The sequence below is a fragment of the Mustela putorius genome, unplaced genomic scaffold (genome assembly GCF_011764305.1).
Source record: "Mustela putorius furo isolate JIRA1106 unplaced genomic scaffold, ASM1176430v1.1 tig00003976_pilon_pilon_pilon, whole genome shotgun sequence".
Classification (NCBI taxonomy): Eukaryota; Metazoa; Chordata; class Mammalia; order Carnivora; family Mustelidae; genus Mustela; species Mustela putorius.
In genome coordinates, this window is record NW_025422118.1 from 4947407 (window position 1) to 4969097 (window position 21691).

Below are 21691 nucleotides of genomic sequence, written 5' to 3' on the forward strand. Positions count from 1 at the left end.
CTGTGTCTCTCTCTGTCAAATAAATAAATAAAATCTAAAAAAAAAGGGAAAAAATAATAAAGATACACACTCCCACATTATTTCTCTTCGTATATTTACATTGTATAAGTGTACGTTTTTAATTGTTTACTGTCTGTCTGTCCTACCCAACTGTAAACTTTCTGAGGTGAATGATCAAATTTATTCGTTTCATCATTGCATACCCACCTACTAGAATAGGGCCTGGAAAGTCATAGGCACTGCTGAATAAGTGATTGCTAATTGGTGTTTAGGTTGTTAGTCTGGCTTCTCATTTCCTAATAGTTACAAACCTTTCTACAATTTTTTATTTAATAAAACTTTGTTTTTGCTGTTTTTGTAACAGTGTCTTCAATTAATTGAAAATTTTAAGTAGCTTCTAGAATTACCCATATTTTAAAATTGGAATTAAGACTTAATTTGTTGGGTATATCTCTCTTTATGCCATCTAAATTAAGTTCTGTTCTTTGACAAGTGAAAAGTCTTAAAAAAAATCTTTTAAATTACAAAAGTGATCTGCTTTTTACAGGAAATACATGTAATACAAAAATATAGATCCTTCACCATTTCCCTAACCTCATTCCCCAAAGATAACTACTTTTATCATTCTGGTATAAAATGTATCAAATACCTCTTAAGGCATGTATGGGCTATTTTAAAATAAAAAGTTGGAAGATGTTGATAGACATGTAGATTACTTAACCATCTTCTGCTTAGATGTTCTTTTTGTTTTCTGTAATTTCTTAAAATATAATTGCCTAATTGAAGAATGATATATTTTGAATTTTGATAGATACTTCTAAGTACCCTTCCCAAAGGGTTGTAGAAATTAATTTTTAAGTAATATATGTGTGGGTTTTATGATTGGAAAAGTAATGTTTATCATAGACAATTTGACAAATAACAGAAAGGCACATCAAAACAATCACTTTTCCATCACCTGGTAGTATTCTAATTTTTCTTTCTGTACACATTAAAAAAAAATTATTTTGGGGTGCCTAGATGGCTCAGTGGGTTAAGCATCTGCCTTCAACTCAGGTCATGATCCCAGGGTCTTGGGATTGAGCCCTACATTGGGCTCCCTGCTCAGCAGGGAGCCTCTTTCTCCTCTCTCTGTCAAATAAATAAATAAAATTTAAAAAATAAATTAAAAAAATTATTTTTCCAAGATTGGAATCATATTATACAAACTGCTTTGCAGGGGCACCTGGGTGGCTCAGAGGGTTAAGCCTCTGCCTTCGGCTCAGGTCATGATCCCAGGGTCCTGGGATCGAGTCCCGCATCGGGCTCTCTGCTCAGCAGTGAGCCTGCTTCCTCTCTCTCTGCCTGCCTATCTGCCTGCTTGTGATCTCTGTCTGTCAAATAAATAAATAAAATCTTTAAAAAAAAAAACAAACAAACTGCTTTGCAGTTTTTTCTTTTCAAATAACATTATATTGTTATTTTCCTATGTCATTTTATTTATTTATTTTTTTCAAAAGATTTTATTTTTCAGTTATCTTTGCACCCAGTGTGGCACTTAAACTCACAAACCTGAGATCAAGAGTTGCACGCTCTACCATTTAAGCCAGCCAGGCACCCCTCCCATGTCATTTTAAAATGTGTGTTATTTCACTGTCTTGTTATACTATAACTTATTAGGCTAATTTAAATTACTGGACATCTAGATTGTTTTCTAGTATTTGCTCTTATAAATAGGACTAGTGTGCATATCTTTTTGTGTATTTATACCTCTCAATGCTTTTCAGTATACATATACATTTAGAAGTGGATTTGCTGGATCAGAGTCTGTAAATTTAAGGTTTTTCATACATGCCATATTGCTCTCCTGAAAAATTCCAAGTTACATCTTACTAGCCGTCTGAGAGTGCTCATTTTTCTGCACCCTGTTAGGTTAAAAAACAATAGCAACAACAATCAACACATAAGTTTTAAAAAGTAATAAGAAATGAGAGATACAGCTATGGTGTGGAATGGAACATGAATTTAAGACATAGCATCATGTACTGCAGCAGTTGTGTTCTTATTACCTACGTTATTCAATTAATAAATGTCCTTTATTCTCTTTCCTATTTAGTTTTGATTCTTTTTGTGTATGTCACTGTTCTTTGGTTGGCTGCCATTTTCTTCTTTTTATCTATACCTTTTCACCTAGAGACCAAATGAGAGGGTTGACACTGTGTCCGAAAAACCAAGAGAAGAGCCAGTACTAAAAGAGGACCCCCCGGTGAGTTGCCATATTGAATACTGTCTAACCAGGGATGGGGTAAGGAGGTAAAGCAGAGGGGTTATATTGTAACACATACCATACGTATTATTACAGTTCCATACTTCTGGATTTCAGAAACTATACTGAAATAAATCTTGGAGCTGGTTTAAGAGGTAGATACTTTCAGTGAATTATTTTTCTTTTCAAAACTATGACCACTTTTTCTTATTGAAATATAATTGACATATATCATTATATTAGTTTCGGGTGTACAAAATACCGATTTGATATGTATATGCATTGCAAAATGTCCGCTGAAGTAAGTGTAGTTACTGTCTGTCACCATACAAAATTACAAAAATATTTTTATGACCCTTTTTTTTTTTAAGATTTTTTATTTATTTATTTGACAGAGAGAGATGACAAGCAGGCAGAGAGGCAGGCAGAGAGAGGGGAGGAAGCAGGCTCCCCGCTGAGCAGAGAGCCCGATGCGGGGCTCGATCCCAGGACCCTGGGATCATGACCCGAGCCGAAGGCAGCAGCTTAACCCACTGAGCCACCCAGGCACCCGACCATTTTTTAATGGATTATGTGAATTCTCAAGATGCCTTATCAGTAATAAGAGATCAGAAATATCAGTCCTATTTTCAGTATTTGGAGTGGGGCTTATTATTTTCTTCCTCTTCCTTTTTGCTAGTTATGGTTAAGTATTAGGGCAAGTATAATTGAAGATAAATTTTACATGGTGAGCATGTTTAATTTACTTTGTTCATAGTTTCTTTCTTTTCTTTTTTTAAAATTTTCTCTGCTGACGAAGTTTTATGACCTTTTCCTATAGGTTCAGCCAATATTATCTTCTGTTCCAACAACAGAAGCGTCGGCTGGTGTTAAGTTCCAGGTTGGCGATCTTGTTTGGTCTAAGGTGGGAACCTATCCTTGGTGGCCTTGCATGGTTTCAAGTGATCCCCAGCTTGAGGTTCATACCAAAATTAACACAAGAGGTAAGTAAAGGCACAAATAGATATTAAAGGTTAGGGGAAAAATTGAATATTAAATGTTGTATATGACTGTAAGGATATGCACATAAGGGGCACGCTGTTAGCTCAACTAGTTATGCATGTAACTCTTCGTTTCAGCTTAGGGTCTCATGGGTCATGGGACTGAGGCTGCCTTAGGTGCGTGTTTAATGGGGAGTCTGCTTGAGGGTTCGCTCCCTCTGCCCTTCCCCCCACTCATGCTCCCTCCCTCTCTCTCTCTAAGGTAAATAAATAAATCTTAAAAAAAAAAAGAATATGCATATAATCTGACACCAGAAGATATCAGTTTTTAATAACCAGTGCTTTAGTCATGGTCATCTTAATGGGCAGAAAGTCTCTACAACTGATAATGGTCCTTGTTTTCCCTTATAACACCCTACATCTGTGGGGCGCCTGGGTGGCTCAGTGAGGTAAAGCCTCTGCCTTCGGCTCAGGTCATGATCTCAAGGTCTTGGGATCCAGCCCCACATCGGACTCTCTGCTCAGCAGGGAGCCTGCTTCCTCCGCTCTCTGCCTGCCTCTCTGCCTACTTGTGATCTCTGTCTGTCAAATAAATAAATAAAATCTTAAAAAAAACAATACCCTACATTTGTTTTATAGTTTCTTCTATACTTCTTTAAAAACCTTTATCTGACTGACATCTCATGTGAATTCCAAAAGAGAGAAAGCAGTTGGGTAAATAATAAGATGTCTTATAGAGCTTAGTAGGCATTTGGGCCATGCTTTTGTTTTACATGTTATTTCATCATTGACTCCTTTGAGTAGTAATTTTTTACCCACACAAGTGCTTTTCATCCTGATAAAATTTTCAAGATGCTTTTTCCCTCCACTCCGTTTTTGAATCTGCAAATTTGCTGAGACATCTTTATACATTCAATACGACATAGACGTACGACTTGAATCTATAGAATCCTACCTTAGGAATATTAATAAATGTTGAGGAAGGATGTTTTCTAACTATTCTCTATTCTTTTCCATGGGTTATCTAAAACATGTGTATTAGATTTCTGATATTCTAGCATTTGGAAAGGACTTGCTTAGTTAGGGGAAGGTTTGAGCTTGGAATTTATTTCTGGATATTTGCTTCATGAACTTACCTGTTATGTGTTTAATTTCTTCTTGTTTGTGACAACTTTGTGCCTATTTCTTTTTTCTTTTACTTTAAACTTTCTGTCTTGCTCCCTGTTCACTGTTAGGAAGAAAAAAAGTGTCTACATAAGTCTTGCAAGTCAGATTTGTGACAGAATCAGCCATATCTGTAACTTTTGTGCTTCATAGCCAGTAATATGCCCTGGTATAGAAAGCAATTATCTGTCATTATACCCTGCTGATTCAAGATTGGGTAACTGGAAACATCAGTGGGGCAGAAGTGAAAACAACAACAACAAAAACCCAGCATTGTTGAATATCAACTTTCGTGCAAGGCACTGTATTAAGCAATTCTCTTATATATTTTATCTTATATATCTGAATTAAGCAATTCTCTTATATATTTTATCTTATATATCTTATATATGCAGTCCACATAGCAGCAACACTACAAAGTAGGTAGTATTATTATCTTTATGTTTTGAATAAGTAAATAGTTTCAGAGAGACCTTATTCCATAACCCCCACTCTTAAACATACTATATATTAAAAAGAAAACAATGAATTCACCTAGTTATAATTTACCAAGGCTGGGGGAAGGCAGTCCTAGTTGTTTGATTTATTACTTATTATTAAGGGTGTTGGATTCAGTAACCTCTGAAGTATCTTGCAGGTTTAATAATCTATGATTCTATGAGTGGGAGATTTTCCAAAGGATCAAGCCTTATTTAATTTTAATTCCAGGTAACATACAGTGTTCTTTCAGTTTCAGCTGTATAATGTAGTAATTCAGCACTTCCATACATCACCCTGTGCTCATCACAAGGGCACTCCTTAATCCGCATCACCTATTTAACCCATTCCCCCACCTACCTCCCCTCTGGTAACCATCAGTCTGTTTTCTATCATTAAGAGTTTGTCTCTCTCTTATTTCTTCCCTTTGCTTGTTTTGTTTGTTAAATTCCATGTATGAGTGAAATCATATGATATCTAACTGACTTAGCATTATACTCTCTAGCTCTGTCCGTGTTGTTGCAAATGGCAAGATTTCATTCTTTTTATGGCTGAGTAATATTCCCTGTGTGTGTGCGTGTGTGCGTGTGTGTGTGTGTGTGTGTGTGTGTATCACATCTTCTTTATTTACTAGTTTGATAGGACACTTGGGCTGCTTCCGTATCTTGGCTATCGTAAACAATGCTGCTATAAACATAAGGGTACATGTATCCTTTTACATTAGTATTTTTGTATTCTTTGGGTAAATACCCAGTAGTGCAATTGCTGGATTGTAAGGTAGTTCTGTTTTTAACTTTTTGAGGATACTCCATACTGTTTTCCATAGTGGCTGCACCCGTTTGCATGCCCACCAGCAGTGTAATCCCACATCCTCGTCAACACCTATTGTTCCTATATTGTTAATTTTAGACATTCTGATAGGTGTTATAGTTTTGATTTGCATTTTCCTGGTGGTCAGTGATGATGAGCATCTTTTCAGGTGTCTGTTAGGGCAAAGCCTTCTTTAATAAAATAATCCATGTACCTATCTGGGTCTCTACAGCAATCTGAGGTATTCTATCATGTGAGAATTGTGGCTCTTCAATTCTCTCTCCTTAGAAAAGCGTGATTTTTAGATTATATAATTTCACATTTAATTACTACATGAAAACCTAATTACAGCTTTTTTGGGTGGAAGTGAGAGCACAATTTGTGCTGCATCTGTATTTCAAAGAAAGTATTTAAATTTAGGAATTAATCTAATCAAATCAAGTCATGATCTTAGGGTTGTGAGATTGAGCCCTGTGTCGGGCTCTGTGCTGGGGATGCAGTCTGGTTAAGATTCTCTCTCTGCTCTGGGGCGCCTGGGTGGCTCAGTGGGTTAAGCCGCTGCCTTCGGCTCAGGTCATGATCTCAGGGTCCTGAGATTGAGTCCCACGTCGGGCTCTCTGCTTGGCGGGGAGCCTGCTTCCCTCTCTCTCTCTCTGCCTGCCTCTCTGCCTACTTGTGATCTCTGTCTGTCAAATAAACAAATAAAATCTTTAAAAAAAAAAAAAAGATTCTCTCTCTGCTCTGTGCTCACACTTGCTCTCTCTTCCTCTAAAAAAGAAATATTTGAGAGTCATTATTTTTCTTCATGTATATTGTAATTAATAGATAGGATAGTAAAGATTTTTACTGAAAGTTTTAAATGATATCATTATACCTAATGAAATTTTTATTTTTTATTTATTTTATTTAAGCTCAATTGATTAAGATAGTGTATTACTAGTTTCAGAGGTTGAGTTCAGTGACTCGTCAGTTGCATATAACACCCAGTGTTCATTATATCCCTTGTTCTCCTTAATGTCTATCACCCAGTTACCCCATCTCCCTCCTCCCTCTCCTCTTGCAACCCTCAGTCTGTTTCTTTTTTTTTTTTTTTTTTTTTTTTAAGATTTTATTTATTTATTTGACAGAGAGAGATCACAAGTAGGCAGAGAGGCAGGCAGAGAGAGAGGAAGGGAAGCAGGCTCCCTGCTGAGCAGAGAGCCTGATGCGGGACTCGATCCCAGTACCCCGAGATCATGACCTGAGCCGAAGGCAGCGGCTTAACCCACTGAGCCACCCAGGCGCCCCCCTCAGTCTGTTTCTTATGGTTTTCTTAAAGTTTGGCTCCCTCTCTGATTTCATCTTGTTTTATTTTTCCCTCCCTTTCCTTATGCTCCCTGTTTTGTTTCTTAGATTCACATATGAGTTAAATCATACAATTGTCTTTCTCTGATTGACTTAATTTGCTTAGCTTAATACTCTCTAGTTCCATCCACATCATTACAAATGGCAAGACTTCATTTTTTGATGACTGAGTAATATTCCACTATGTGTGTATGTGTGTGTGCATGTGTATACCACATCTTCTTTACCTATTGTCACTTCTTTTTTTTTTTTTTTAAGATTTTATTTATTTGACAGAGAGCGATCACAAGTAGGCAGAGAGGCACTCAGAGAGAGAGGGGGGAAGCAGGCTCCTGCTGAGCAGAGAGCGTGGCGTGGACCTCAATCCCAGGACCCTGGGATCACGACCCGAGCCGAAGGCAGAGGCTTAATCCACTGAGCCACTCAGGCGCCCCCTCTTGGAACTTCTATTCCTAACGTTTTTTTTTTTTTTAAAGTTTGAAACTAGATGGTTTTACCTTCATATTATTTTTCTTAAATAAAAACATTTCTGGGGCACCCAGGTGGCTCAGTCATTTGAGCATCTGACTGGAGATTTCAGCTCCGGTCATAATCCTCAGGGTCATGGGATTAAGCCCCCTGGAGGGCTCCACACTCAGCTAGGCATCTGCTTGAGATTTTCTACCTCTGTCCCTCCCCCACTTATGTACATACATGTACGGGCTCTCTCTCCCGCTCTCTTTCTAAAATAAATAAATAAAAAAAATTTTTTTTTTAAGATTTTATTTATTTGACAGAGAGAAATCACAAGTAAATGGATAGGCAGGCAGAGAGAGAGAGAGAGAGAGAGGGAAGCCAGCTCCCTGCCGAGCAGAGAGCCCGATGCCGGACTCGATCCCAGGACCCTGAGATCATGACCTGAGCCGAAGGCAGTGGCTTAACCCACTGAGCCACCCAGGCACCCCTAAATAAATAAATTTTTAAAGAAAATATTTCCTCTGCATTTTTCTTTTGGAATTCAGCCTATTATTCAAAGACAGATTTGCCTACTTCTCATTTTTTCAGGTCTTTAGGTTTTTATTTGATTCATATTCTTTGGCCAGCAGGAAATAAAGTGATAATAACAAAGAGGCAGATTGTTTGATTTGTTTCATCTGTACTAATGATGTAATAGAGGAAGAAGTTGAAAATAAAGATTAAAATAAGATTGCATCATCTGTGTTTTTGTTTTCATGTTTTTAACTATAATTTTAACTCTGATTCTGAATAACTAACTGATTTTGAAAACAGATTATGCCCTATGTTCTTTTAACCTTGTTACCTGTAACCTGTACCCACTGCCCTATTTTCCAAACTCACATATGCTATATATATATATATATATATATATGCTATATGTATGCTATATATATATAGAGAAAGAGATTTTATTTATTTACTTGATGGAAGGAGACACAGTGAGAGAGGAAACACAAGCAGGGGAAGTGGGAGAGGGAGAAGCAGGCTTCCCACCGAGCAGAGAGCCCAGTGGGGGGCTCAATCCTGGGACCCTGGGATCATGACCTGAGCTGAAGGCAGACGCTTCAAGACTGAGCCACCTAGGCGCCCCTTCTTTTTTTGTCTCTAAAAACCCTTGGACTTTTGATAAACCTTCTTTGATTAATTATATTTAAATTTGTGCTTAGCTCTTCCTTCTCAGATTATATGGAAATTGAATTGTGAGTGTATTTCTCTCTTATAGGCTATTTTAATCTGGTTTCAAAATACTTTTTAGGTAATCTCCCATTAATGTCTAACAAAATTTTAAAAATTTCAAATGCAAGATACAGTCGATTTCAGATAACTGAGTTCAACTTAAGCTTATACCTGTATTTTTCTAGTCAAGATCTGCTTATTATTTTTCTCTGCCTACCTGAATTGGATTCACTAAGACCAGTTATACAGTACTCTGTTAACCTGAGACATTTTCTGTAGAGTTATGTTTTTCAAACTTTGTATGGAAAAAACCAGTTTTTGTTTGTTTCTTAAAACAAATGGACCAATGCTTACGTAAAATACATTAAAAGTAACTATTACAAAAAGGAAAGGCCCCTACCCCCCAGCAAAAAAATATAGTATAAGATCCCTGGTCATGTGCCTAAATGTCATGACAACGTCAAATTATCATAGTTTCTAAATGCTTACTCTTCTGTGTTTATTTTGTCACAGACTGGCTTGTTCTGGGAACCACACTTGGAGAGTAGCACTGTTCTAGAACAGCAGTTCTCAGATTTTTTGGTCCCATCACCCCTTACACTCTTACAGTTTGATGACTCTAAAAATCTTTTGTTTACATGGGTTGTATCTATTACTATTTATTTTAATTTGGAAATTAAAGCTAAGAAAATTTAAAAATAAATTAGTAAATTAAAAATTTACTAATTCATTTAAAAATTATTATATGTTGTCATTGTATTTTTATGAAAAATACTTTCTCAAAAATATTGAGAGAGTAATATTTTACATCATTGCAAATCTCTTTAATGACTGGCTAGATACTAGATTCTTGTATCTGCTTCTACATTCAATCTGTTAAAATTTCTTATTTTGGTTTAACTATATGAAGATAATCTGACCTCAGACAGATGAGTAGTTGAAAAGGGATACTGTATTTTAATAAACTTTTTAGGTAATGTGTATATATTTCTTTGATATGTACACCAAAACTCAACAAGTGGTGGGTTAGTTGGAATATGGAATCTGAAATCATAACCATAACCTTTTTGTACTTTGTTACATTGGACTCCTTTGGTTCTGTCTTGCACTTTGAATGAATCTTTTACCTTTCATGATTTGATAACTTTACATATTGGCCATTTAAAAAATAGTGGTTTGGGGTACCTGGGTGGCTCAGTTGGTTAATTGTCTGACTTTCGCTCAGGTCATAATCTTGGGGTCCTGGGATTGACCCCTGCCTTCCCATGGGCTTCTGCACTAAGCACGGAGTATGTTTGTCTCCCCTCCCCCTCCACTCCCTCCCCCCATGCAGTCCCACTCTCTTTTCTCTTTCCCTCTCTCAAATAAATAAATAAAACTTTAAAAATTTTTTTAAAAATAAAAAATACTGGCTTTAATAAGTGAGATGTATCTTCCAAATGTTGACACATTCTTCTATAGATCTTTTTTCTTTAGATTGAGAGTGTGCATAGGAGCCATGGGGAGGAGGAGAGGAAGAGATAATCTTAATCAAGGCTCTGATCTCACCATCCTGAGATCATGACATGACCTTAGCTGAAATCAAGAGTTGGGTACTTAATCGACTGGCCACCTGGGGGGGGCCCATCCCCCCCCGTTTATATTTATATATATATATGTGTGTGTGTATATATACATATATATATATATTTTTTTTTTTTTAGATTTTATTTATTTATTTGACAGAGATACAGTGAGAGAGAGAACATAAGCAGGGGGAGTGGGAGAGAGAGAAGCAGGCTTCCTGCCAAGCAGTGAGCCTGATGCAGGGCTCAATCCCAGAATCCTGGGATCATGACCTGAACCAAAGGCAGATGCTTGACGACTAAGCCACCCAGGCGCCCCTTTTATAGATATTTTTAAAATTACATTAGTTTGTATGACCAGTTATTTCATCAGAAAATTCTTTGATTATTGGGAAGTTGGAAGACCCAGGTTTTCCAAAATTCTAATATTTGCTTGAAAGATCAAATTTTGTCATTGGCAACAAATACTGTCAGTTGATTTCATTGAAATAGCAAACTTGCTTTGTTCGTTTTAAAGGAAATACCTGCCAAATGCTCAAGTTCAAGTAACCATAGTTTTTCTGTCAGTCGTTCTTTCCAGTAAAAATGATGAAAAAGTGACCAGTGATCTTGCAGCTCAATCAGTCATACAAGTACTTTTCCTCAAGATAACTGTCACCCTTCAGTAAACAAAAGTGCTTTATGCATACCTCCCATTTCAACATGCAGAATATTAAAAAGATAGTGTCCAGAGGTTGAAATTTAGTGAAATTAATCATTTTACCACTTCATCAAGGACATTAAATAAAAGCAGCTTTTTGTTTTAACTGCCAGTGTGTGGTTGTATAAGATCTCTGATCATGTGCCTAATGTCATGATAATGTCAAATTATCATAGTTTCTTTTTTTTTTTTTTTTTTTTTTTTTTTTTTTTTTTTTTTTTTTTTTTTTTTTTTTAAAGATTTTATTTATTTATTTGTCAGAGAGAGAGCGAGCTCAGGCAGACAGAGTGGAAGGCAGAGTCAGAGGGAGAAGCAGGCTCCCTGTGGAGCAAGGATCCCGATGCGGGACTCGATCCCAGGACGCTGGGACCATGACCTGAGCTGAAGGCAGCTGCTTAAACAACTGAGCCACCCAGGCGTCCCAAATTATCATAGTTTCTAAATGCTTACTCTTCTCTGTAACTAGAATGTGAGACTAGTATAGTTTGGTGTCGCTCACTGTCTTTATTTGTGCTAACATCCCAGCAGTCTTACCATTGTTCTTGCAGTATTAAGTGCAAATGCTACCACACTGAAAAGACAGTAGCATCTTGGTATTATTGTGAAGACAGTTTTGACCTCACAGGATCCCTGAAAGAGTCAATGGCCTCTTCTCCACCCTTGAGGCTGTATAGCCCACTTTTATACAGTCAGAAAAGCAATTTGACTAGCACGTTTAAAGTCCAAGAAAATATGTTATAAATATTTTTTAAAGATTATATTTGAGAGAGAGGGAGCACAGACACGAGCACCCATGAGCTAGGGAGCAGGGGTGAGGGGTGGGTGGGCAGAGAGAGAGAAGCAGACTCCTTGCTGAACAAGAGCTTGATCCCAGGACTCTGAGGCCAAAGGTAGACACTTAACCGATTAAGCCACCCAGACTCCCCTGTTACACACTTTTTGAAGAAAAAATTATTTATTCCCAGATTTGTTTATAAAAAGGTTTGAGACAAGGAAAAATAAGTTGTGTAGCCAAGGTAACAAATCTGATAATTAGCAGAATTTCTGATTTTCTTTCTCTTAAAACTTGCTGGACAAATTTTAATCATTTGGGAGTGATTTTTTTTACAGTAACTATTAGTTGTGTAATTGGCAGGTGTTGGATTATGTCTTTGGACAATCCAAAGCGTACGAGTTTTAATAGGAGTGATGCCAGGGAAGCTGGCATAGGTTCATCTTTTTGGCAGAGTATATGTGAATGCTTATGTTCTGAAATGGTTAATAAGAATTTTTGCTTTCAGGTGCCCGGGAATATCACGTCCAGTTTTTTAGCAACCAGCCGGAGAGGGCATGGGTTCATGAAAAGCGAGTACGAGAGTACAAAGGTCATAAACAGTATGAAGAATTATTGGCTGAAGCAACCAAACAAGCCAGCAATCACTCTGAGAAACAAAAGGTATCTGACAGCATACTAACATTACCAATTGAATATGGTTTTTAGAGGACTTAATTTAGTACAAGTTTCCATACTTGAATTTAGAGAGTTGCTAGAATGATGTTATTTTAACCTAAGTTCAGCTGTATGTATGTATGTATTTATTTATTTAAAAGATTTTATTTATTTATTTGACAGAAAGAGAGATCACAAGTAGGCAGAGAGGCAGACAGAGAGAGGGGGAAGCAGGGTCTCTGCTGAGCAGAAAGCCTGATGCGGGGCTCCATCCCAGGACCCTGGGATCATGACCTGAGCTGAAGGCAGAGTCTTTAAGCCACTGAGCCACCCAGACGCCCCCCTAAGTTAAGTTTTAATAATGTATTGTATGCCAGTAGGTTTTGTATTTCATATAAACAACATTAAAATACTATTAAAAACTTGAACTCTGCTTAATACAGTATTGGATTCTATTTTTGAATTGAATTAGTGTTAGTATACATAAGACTAGTAGCTGCTAGTGAAACGCGGATTTTGCTAGGGAGTTCTATTCTTTCTCCTATTTCATTATCTTTATATGATTCCCTTTATTCTTATCTAGTAAAATTTGTTTTGTGAAAGTGAAGTTTCTAAAATATTTAATGAGCACCTAATATGAGACAGGCACTGTTTTAAGCATTTTGTGTATATTAATTCATTTAATCTTTATAACAACTTAAGTGGGATAGATGCCATTATTCCTATTTCTGCAGATGAAACAAGGCACAGACAGCTTAAGTAACTTGTTCAACCAAGGATACACTTAGTGATGGAACCAAGAAATATGTTTGTGGTGGGGGATATTTTAGAATTATGACAGCAACTCCTGATTACCTATCTGGTTGACATTTTTAAACTTAACTAATTTTAGGGTGGTCTCTTGTGATTCAGAAATTTGTCATATTTTTACTCTTTAAAAGCTAAATTTGATCACACAGGATTTTGATTAATTTTATCAGACAACATTTTACAGATTTATAAATCAGCATTTCACATATACCATCTCTTCTCATAGTTTCATTAGCTAATTTTGGGCTACCTCAGTCTAACGCCCTAGATAATTCCTGATGGCTTTGGTCATCTTGCATACTTTCATTCAAAGTTTTCTTACCTGTCTTGGCAACTCAAAGTCTTATGAGCAACAGTGAAGGAGACCTATGGAAACTGGTTCGGGTTTATATTTTCTCTCATATATTCTTTCTTTCCAGTGTCTTATCAACTTTCATTTGTTCCTCTGGGCTCTCTTCTTTCTCTGCATTCTGTTCCTCTTTGCATTATGGTACAAACTACCAGCACAACTTCAAATACTGACTTCGCCATTTGCTTTGTTATGATCTCTGTAGTACCCCAGAGTCTTAGGGTGTCATTTTTAATGTTAGTGTTTCATTGACCACTGAAAGTAATCGTTCTGCAATCTCTCCTCCCTTTCCCTCATTGCTAGCTTTTTATGAATGTAATGTGAGAAGGGACGGCTCCCTCTTTGAGGAACTTATCCAGAAGAGTGGTCAACAGAAAAGGAAATATGAAAGAGAGTAGACCTGCATGTCATCTGATAGTAATACTGACTTATCAAAGTTAGGGAGTTAGAACATTTCATGTATTTGACTGAAGAACCTGAATATATTGATTTATGTTACCTGGAAAGATGTCAGGATCACGTGGGAAATACATATTGGTATAAATGTACCAATTAGATTGAAATGTATCCCATAATACCTGTCTTTTATCTGCCTGGGTCTTTTTTTAGATTCGGAAACCCCGACCTCAGAGAGAACGTGCTCAGTGGGACATTGGTATTGCCCATGCAGAGAAGGCACTAAAAATGACTCGAGAGGAAAGAATAGAACAGTATACTTTTATCTATATTGATAAACAGCCTGAGGAGGCTTTGTCCCAAACAAAGAAGAATGTTGCCTCCAAAGCTGAAGTTAAGAAAACCCGAAGACCAAGGTCAGTGCTGAATACTCAGCCAGAACACACCAATGCGGGTGAAGTGGCCTCCTCACTCTCAAGTACTGAAATTCGGAGACAGAGCCAGAGGCGGCACACTAGCGTGGAAGAGGAAGAACCACCTCCTGTTAAAATAGCCTGGAAAACGGCCGCCGCGAGGAAATCTTTACCAGCTTCCATTACAATGCACAAAGGGAGCCTGGATTTGCAGAAGTGTAACATGTCTCCAGTTGTGAAGATTGAACAAGTGTTTGCTCTTCAGAATGCTACAGGAGATGGGAAATTTATCGATCAGTTTGTTTATTCGACAAAGGTACCTCCTTTCTTCATGGGTGTTTTGGGGGAATATTAATAAGTCTTCAACCTTGGTATTTAAAAAGAAACCTCATAAACAACACAAGGTCATAATTTAAATGCCCTTTTACCGCTGCATTTGAAATGTACGGTTAGTTTACTGTGTCTAAGAGGGCAAAAAAGGTAGAAAGACTGTGTTTTCCTCCGTTTTCCCCCCTCTTTTGTAAGATCCCATCTGTACTAGATTAATCTTGAGCTGTGCAGCCAAAATTGAGCTTAGCTCCCTAAAGTTGTGCAAAAAACCTTGGCGCTTTGCCTATTTCTAGTTTGTATAGTTAGTTTTTCTTAGCCACAAAGTGTGCTGCTTATTACATTATTTTTCTCAGTTATCTGAATTTACCACTGTAATAATTATACCTGTTAATCTGTTTGGTTGCACCAGCAATTTTGTTAGGCTCATGTTGGCTTGGGAGAGCTAATGCATTTTAGAGAAATTCCAGAACTGTGTTTGTTCTGTAACAATTAACTGTGGTGATAGCGTAGGTAATGGGTAAAAATACCTCTTCAAATTGAATACCTCCATTAGCCAGCTCAGAACCTCCATTTAGGACACTTGTATTTTAGCTTTTAGACTTTAAAATTGTGTGATAACATTTGTAATGTTTATTCCGTATACCTCTTCACTATCCTCCAAACCCTTACCACAGTTGTAGGCTTGTGAATTCAATTTAGTGGCACCTCATGGGTGTGTCCTTTTTTCCTCTGCTTATGCACCTGAAAATAATTAAATATAAGTATGCCTCATCAGTGCTATATTTTTCCAAGTTTTTATCTAAATTCCAGGTATGTAACATACAGTGTAATATTAGTTTCAGATGTAGAATTTAGTGATTGAACACTGACATATGACACCCGGTGCTCAAGTGATAATATTTTACTAGAGAGAACTATAAGGATTCTCTGTTAATTTGTTTCTGACTGTAGGTTCAACTAATTTCAGTAAGACTAAACTACTTGGAAAGACTTAAGTTACAGTCTCCACTTGGTTCTGTTGACAGCTTGGAATAGCAAAGGAATACCTTGCTACTTATTTATTTTTTTGTTTTTTAAAGATTTTACTTATTTATTTGACAGACAGAGATCACAAGTAGGCAGAGAGGCAGGCAGAGAGGGAGGAGGAAGCAGGCTCCCTGCTGAGCAGAGAGCCCGATGCGGGGGCTCGATCCCAGGACCCTGAGATCATGACTCGAGCCGAAGGCAGCGGCTTCACCCACTGAGCCACCCAGGCGCCCCCTTGCTACTTATTTTTAATGCAAATTGGCTTTATTCTCGAAGCTAGTTTTTATCTGCATTTGGATATACAAATCAAACTTTGTCACCGTGCTCCAAAGAGTGCTATTTAAATGAAATTGGGGATAAAGTTGTCTTTTTATTTATTTATTCATTCATTTATTTAAGTTTCTAAAAAAGAGTTATTTATTAGAGAGAGAGCACTCCCCACACATGAGGGGTCCCCAGGCAGGGGCAGAGGAGAGGGAGAATCTCAGGCAGACTCTCCACCTAGTGTAGGGGGACGGTGGGGGACTCAGTCTCATGACCCTGAGATCATGACCTGAGCCAAAATCAAGAGTTGGAGGCTTAACTGCCTGAGCCACCCATGCATCCCCAAACTGATCTTTTTAAAATGAAGACCTTAAAAATGCATATATTTGCAAACCACTCCTTTATTTCATTGTGTTAAAATACCTAAAATGAGACAGAGCTGTAATTATAGCTGCCTTCTATCTGCTCCAAATTGCTTATTGGGTACACATTTTGGTCATCATGAATGTCAGATTTCTGTATCTAAGGATATTCTTGTCTTTTTTTTTTTTTTTTTTTAAGATTTTATTTCTTTATTTGACAGCTATAGAGAGAGCACAAGTAGGCAGAGTAGCAGCCAGAGCACAAGTAGACAGAGAAGCAGGCTCTCCGCTGAGCAGGGAGTCTGATGCGGGGCTCAGTTCTAGGACCCCAGGATCATGACTTGAGCCAAAGGCAGCTGCTTTAACTGACTGAGCTGCCCAGGCGCCCCTATATTCTTGTCTTTTGAGACATGTTGACATTTTCAATTGGAGAAAGACAACTATCATATGATCTCCCTGATATGAGGAAGTGGAGATGCAACGTGGGGAATTTGGGGGGGGGTAGGAAAAGAATAAATGAAACAACATGGGATCGGGAGGGAGACAAACCATAAGAGACTCTTAATCTCACAAAACAAACTGAGGGTTGCAGGGGGGGGCGGGGGTGTAGGGAGAGGATGGTGGGGTTATGAACACTGAGGAGGGCATGTGCTATGATGAGTGCTGTGAAGTGTGTAAACCTGGCGATTCACAGACTTGTACCCCTGGGGCTAATAATACATTATATGTTTATAAAAAAATTATTTTAAAAAATCTTAAAAAAAAAATAAAAGACATGCTGACATTTTGATCTGTGTAGTAAGGTACTTAACCAAATGAAAATGACTCAAGTTATTTTCCTGTGATGAGGTAAAGGGAAAGACTATTCAGACAAGAAAACATTTTGGTTTTGACAGAAAACTAGGTGATACAGGTTCAGTTTTTAGTGATATGCCTCATGTGGAATCATTTTTTTTTCCTCACATAATCTCATTATACATTTTAGAATACATCCTGATGATTTAATAAAATTGCTCTGGTAATGGCAAAGATGATAAATTAACTACAGTCAAAGAGTGTGTAAAATTCAAGCAAGTCATGACCATCTTGGGCTGTCTTTGTAAGCCAATTAATGCCATTTGCCTGGTGATCACCTATTTTTAATTTGCCTTATTTTAAAGGGAATTGGTAACAAAACGGAAATAAGTGTCAGGGGACAGGAAAGACTTATAATTTCTACACCAAACCAGAGAAATGAAAAGGCGACTCAGAATATATCATCTCCTGAAGCAACATCTGGTCCTACAGGTGGGTAAGGAATGAAGAGTATATAGATCCATTTTAAGAGGTCATAGTTCTGTTTTGCTATAACATGGTAGCTGCGTTCCTAAGAAACTTTTAGTTATCAAAATCAGATTATATTTAAAAAAATTAAGTTATGAAAGCATTTATTTCAATAGGGAAGAATAGGGGCTAGGGAGTTTTATTCATAGTAAGTTATTTTTCCTACAGGAGTTTAAGTTAATAAGAAGGTTCTGTAATTAAAAGAGTATAGTTAAGAAATCTGTACACAGCTGAGTAAATGCACCATCTGGTTATCTCTCTTTGCATGAAAATGACAGCTTTACTTTTCTAGCACTATTAACACCTTCTTACCATTTCATTCTTAATCTTTAATTAGAAACTAATTGACAGATGCCCATGCTTTTTTTTTATTATTTTTAGGTGTAGTAGATGTTAGTTAGTAAGTAGGGGACTAGGGCCTAACTCTCCTATTATAATTCTGTTCTCTGATTAACAGATACCACGAATAGAAAATCAAACCGTATTATTCTTGTTTAAAAGAGAAATGCCTAGATTTAGTAAGGTTGTACCTTTGGAATGGTCAAAGTAATTTTTTTTAAGGGACTGACATACTAAGTATCTTATTTTTAACTGAGTTTCTGGTTGGTTTGTTTTATATAACAGTATTACTGCTTCCTACAGCCATCAAGAAAAGAGTTAGATTGTCAACTGGTTTGGTCATTTAGAATCTTGGTTTAGGAGAAAGGACTTTGTTTCACCTTATTCTTTTAAAAAAAAATCTGGAATCAAATCAAAGGACCAAATAATTTTCTAGAAGGAATAAAATCTTGAGAATTGAGGTAGTAGCCTTGAATCAGTACTAACTCAGGCACAATCATGACTGAGTGGCACAAAGGGGCAAATAGTTTCGTAAGGGAAACTTTGAGTAAGATTCTTACCATTTTAAGAGCTAAAATAAAAGCAGTCATTGTTCAGGAAAGAATTTGGGCTAGCTTTTCTTTAGAAAAAAAAAAGGTGAAGAGGTGCTACAAGATAGGGAGAGGTGATAGAAGGGGAGATGGGGGCATATATTGGATGGGACATGCAAAACATTATGCCTTTATCCAAATTTGAACTGTGAAGGGAAGCTGCGTTAAAGTAAGGAGAGAGTAGCAAAGTCCAGAACCAGATTTGCAACTTGTATCATTTCACAATACTGTATAAAAAAATGAAATTATGATGTTAAAGAAATGAGTAAGTGGACTTAAAAGATTTTGCATTAATTAACCATAATTGAAAACATCTGTTCCTTCTTTGAAGATTTAAAAAATTTTTTGTTCTCATCTCTCCATAGTCAGGTACATCAATTTTGTTATCTTTCTTTACACTAAACTGTTGTAATTTGTCTGGTTTAAGTGTTATACTTAGCCTAGGGGGATCTCTATTTAAATATCTACATTCTCCTATTTAGGGAGAAAGTAAACTCTCCATATTAGATTGATCTTAAATATTACACTTTTGGGGGCACCTGGGTGGCTCAGTGGGTTAAGCCTCTGCCTTCGGCTCAGGTCGTGATCCCGGGATCCTGGGATCGAGCCCCACATCGGGCTCTCTGCTCAGCAGGGAGCCTGCTTCCCCCTCTCTTTGTCTGTTGCTCTGCCTACTTGTGGTCTCTCTCTGTCAAATAAATAAATAAAATCTTTTTTTAAAAAGTGTAATTACACTTTTTAAAAAAAGATTTTATTTATTTATTTGACAGCGAGAGAGAGATCACAAGCAGGCAGAGAGGCAGACAGAGACAGAAAGGGAAGCAGGCTCCCTGCCGAGCAGAGAGCCCGATGTGGGGCTCGATCCCAGGACCCTGAGGATCATGACCCGAGCCGAAGGCAGAGACTTTAACCCACTGAGCCACCCAGGCACCCCAGAACATTTTCTTTTCGTGTAGTCTTTTTGCTGTAAGATTAAAGTTTTGCTATAAATTTATTTTTTTTAAGTGAAAGGTAAGTGGGAAGTTCTAATTCTTTATATCTGGAATAAGCGCAGTTCCTTCTTTAGGTAGGTGCTGTATTTAGGTTGTAAATTAATGAGTGCTCTAAAGCTTTGACATTGGTTTAAATTTAGTTGCCAGCTGTGGTTGATGAGCATATTTTGCCTTTTTAAATGACCATTTTGCTTCTTGTAGAAATAACTTCAGTAGTTGAAAAGTGAGAGAAAAGACTTGATCTCCCTTCAGAAACCAGTTGTATCATCATCTCAGTTGGTGTCAACTACTAGGCAGAATTCTCGAGCCTTTTCTAATAAATTTAGGGGGCGCATAGAGTGTGTGGCACTGCTAATTTCTGTGATTTGAAGAATTGTATTTGCCTTTATAATAGATTTCTAAACTATTATCCAGATATGGTCCCCTCCTCTCTCTCAGGACACAAATGCAGTACTTTTTAGTGGTTTTAATATGGTAGATTTTGTGTTCTTTCGGTAGCTTTCATAACAATTAAAAGAAATCGTGTTGCTTTATTTTCTATAAGATAGTAGATCAAATAACCATCTCTACTTAATGGAACAGTTATGTTGTCATCCTCAAAACAAGTGAAGCTATTTTGTTTTAAGCATTTCTATTTTCATTTTCCTCTTTCCTGATAGGTACTTGAATATTGATGATTATACTAAAGTCTGGATTTCTGGGATACTCAGGTGTCTGTGAGGGTAGGATATCTGTTGTCTTAGTGAATGTTTCCATCAGTGTAAGCAGCAGAGTGAGGATGAAGGAAGGAGCCAACACCTTCATTTGTGACTTTTCTGCTAGAAATTAACACAGCTCAGGAACAATACATTAGTATCAGACTACCTCCTTCTTCCCCAAAACAGACATAGTTGGATCCTTCTTTGTTTTGGCTTTGAACTAAGGTGAACGAAACCATTTACACATAGACAAGAACAATGAAACCACAAAATATAAAGATAATGGGGAAGGTTTTACTGAAGTAGCTTCTGCCTGCTTTGATAAGAGCTTTCTCCCCTGGCAAGGTGTAGAAGGGTGATTATTATGTAGGAAGGACCATGCAGGTGGTCCGAGCACTGAAAAGATGGAGAACAGCTGCACCGCAGGCATCACTCCTTCTCAGGATTCCAGAATGAATCATTCCTGACTTAGCATTCTTTCCAGTTGTGGTCTTCATTCTAAGTTTTATCCTGTCCAGAGTGGGGTCCATGTGAGGTTATTTTCCTTTTTCTGTTTACTTCCAAAAATTTTTACTGTTTAAAAAATACTATTAGTTTCTGTTTTACTATTTAACATGAAAAACCTTGCTAACTTGTTCCGGAAATTTTTTGATGACTCATTATTTCTAAAGCTTAACAAGCCCCTTGGCATCCAAATTAGTGATTTGGTTTTGGCCACATCTTTGTGCCCTTTTCCCCTGTTGTTGTTAATAATATACAGTAGCAAAAATTCATATAGGTACACCAAACACCATTAAACATTTTACATAGAGGGTTAATTTAATTCATTTGTTAAAATGAAAAATATATAGTACAGATTGAATTTTTAGTGACTTACAGTTGAAAGACCAAAAGTAAAACAAAACAATTACAAAACAAAGTAATGGATAAGAAAAGCAGGGAATTGGATCAAATCTTAACTAAATGAATGTCAAGTCATCCTTAAATGAGTTTTTGTTTGTTCCTTTAAATCACCTCTTAGGCTCAGTAGAGAAGAAGCAACAGAGAAGATCGATTAGAACTCGTTCTGAATCAGAGAAATCTACCGAGGTTGTGCCAAAGAAGAAGATCAAAAAGGAGCAGGTTGGCTTCCTACATGTAGAGAGTTAAAACATTGTATTTGTAAATGTTGTGGCTTATATGGTATCTTAAAAGAAAGAGAAACTTTCCCCAAACTGGGTTTCCTTTTTCTGGACTATCTTATGCTTCTGTCCTAGTGAGTTCCAGTGCCCATTTCTAATACAGCCATCCCTATGATTCTGCTTCAAGCATTTTCACAGAAAGTAGTCAGGCTTCAGGGGATGGGAAGCCAGTGATTTAAGATTCTTAAAGAATTCCTCACATTTATTTTGAAATTTCTGTTATGAACAAA

The 21691-nt window shown here is 37.1% G+C and overlaps 1 protein-coding gene across 6 annotated transcripts in view; it reads left to right on the forward strand.

Annotated features, from left to right (window-relative positions):
• The window catches only part of NSD3 (nuclear receptor binding SET domain protein 3), a 121330-nt gene that overhangs the window by 53766 nt on the left and 45873 nt on the right, over positions 1-21691 (forward strand). For all 6 annotated transcript variants that reach the window (XM_004758222.3, XM_045070915.1, XM_045070916.1 and 3 more), the window contains 6 exons: positions 2174-2245; positions 3066-3228; positions 12240-12394; positions 14157-14672; positions 17499-17625; positions 21302-21402. In XM_004758222.3, the coding sequence (XP_004758279.1) occupies positions 2174-2245; positions 3066-3228; positions 12240-12394; positions 14157-14672; positions 17499-17625; positions 21302-21402 (1134 nt within the window). The remainder of the gene's footprint in view (positions 1-2173; positions 2246-3065; positions 3229-12239; positions 12395-14156; positions 14673-17498; positions 17626-21301; positions 21403-21691) is intronic.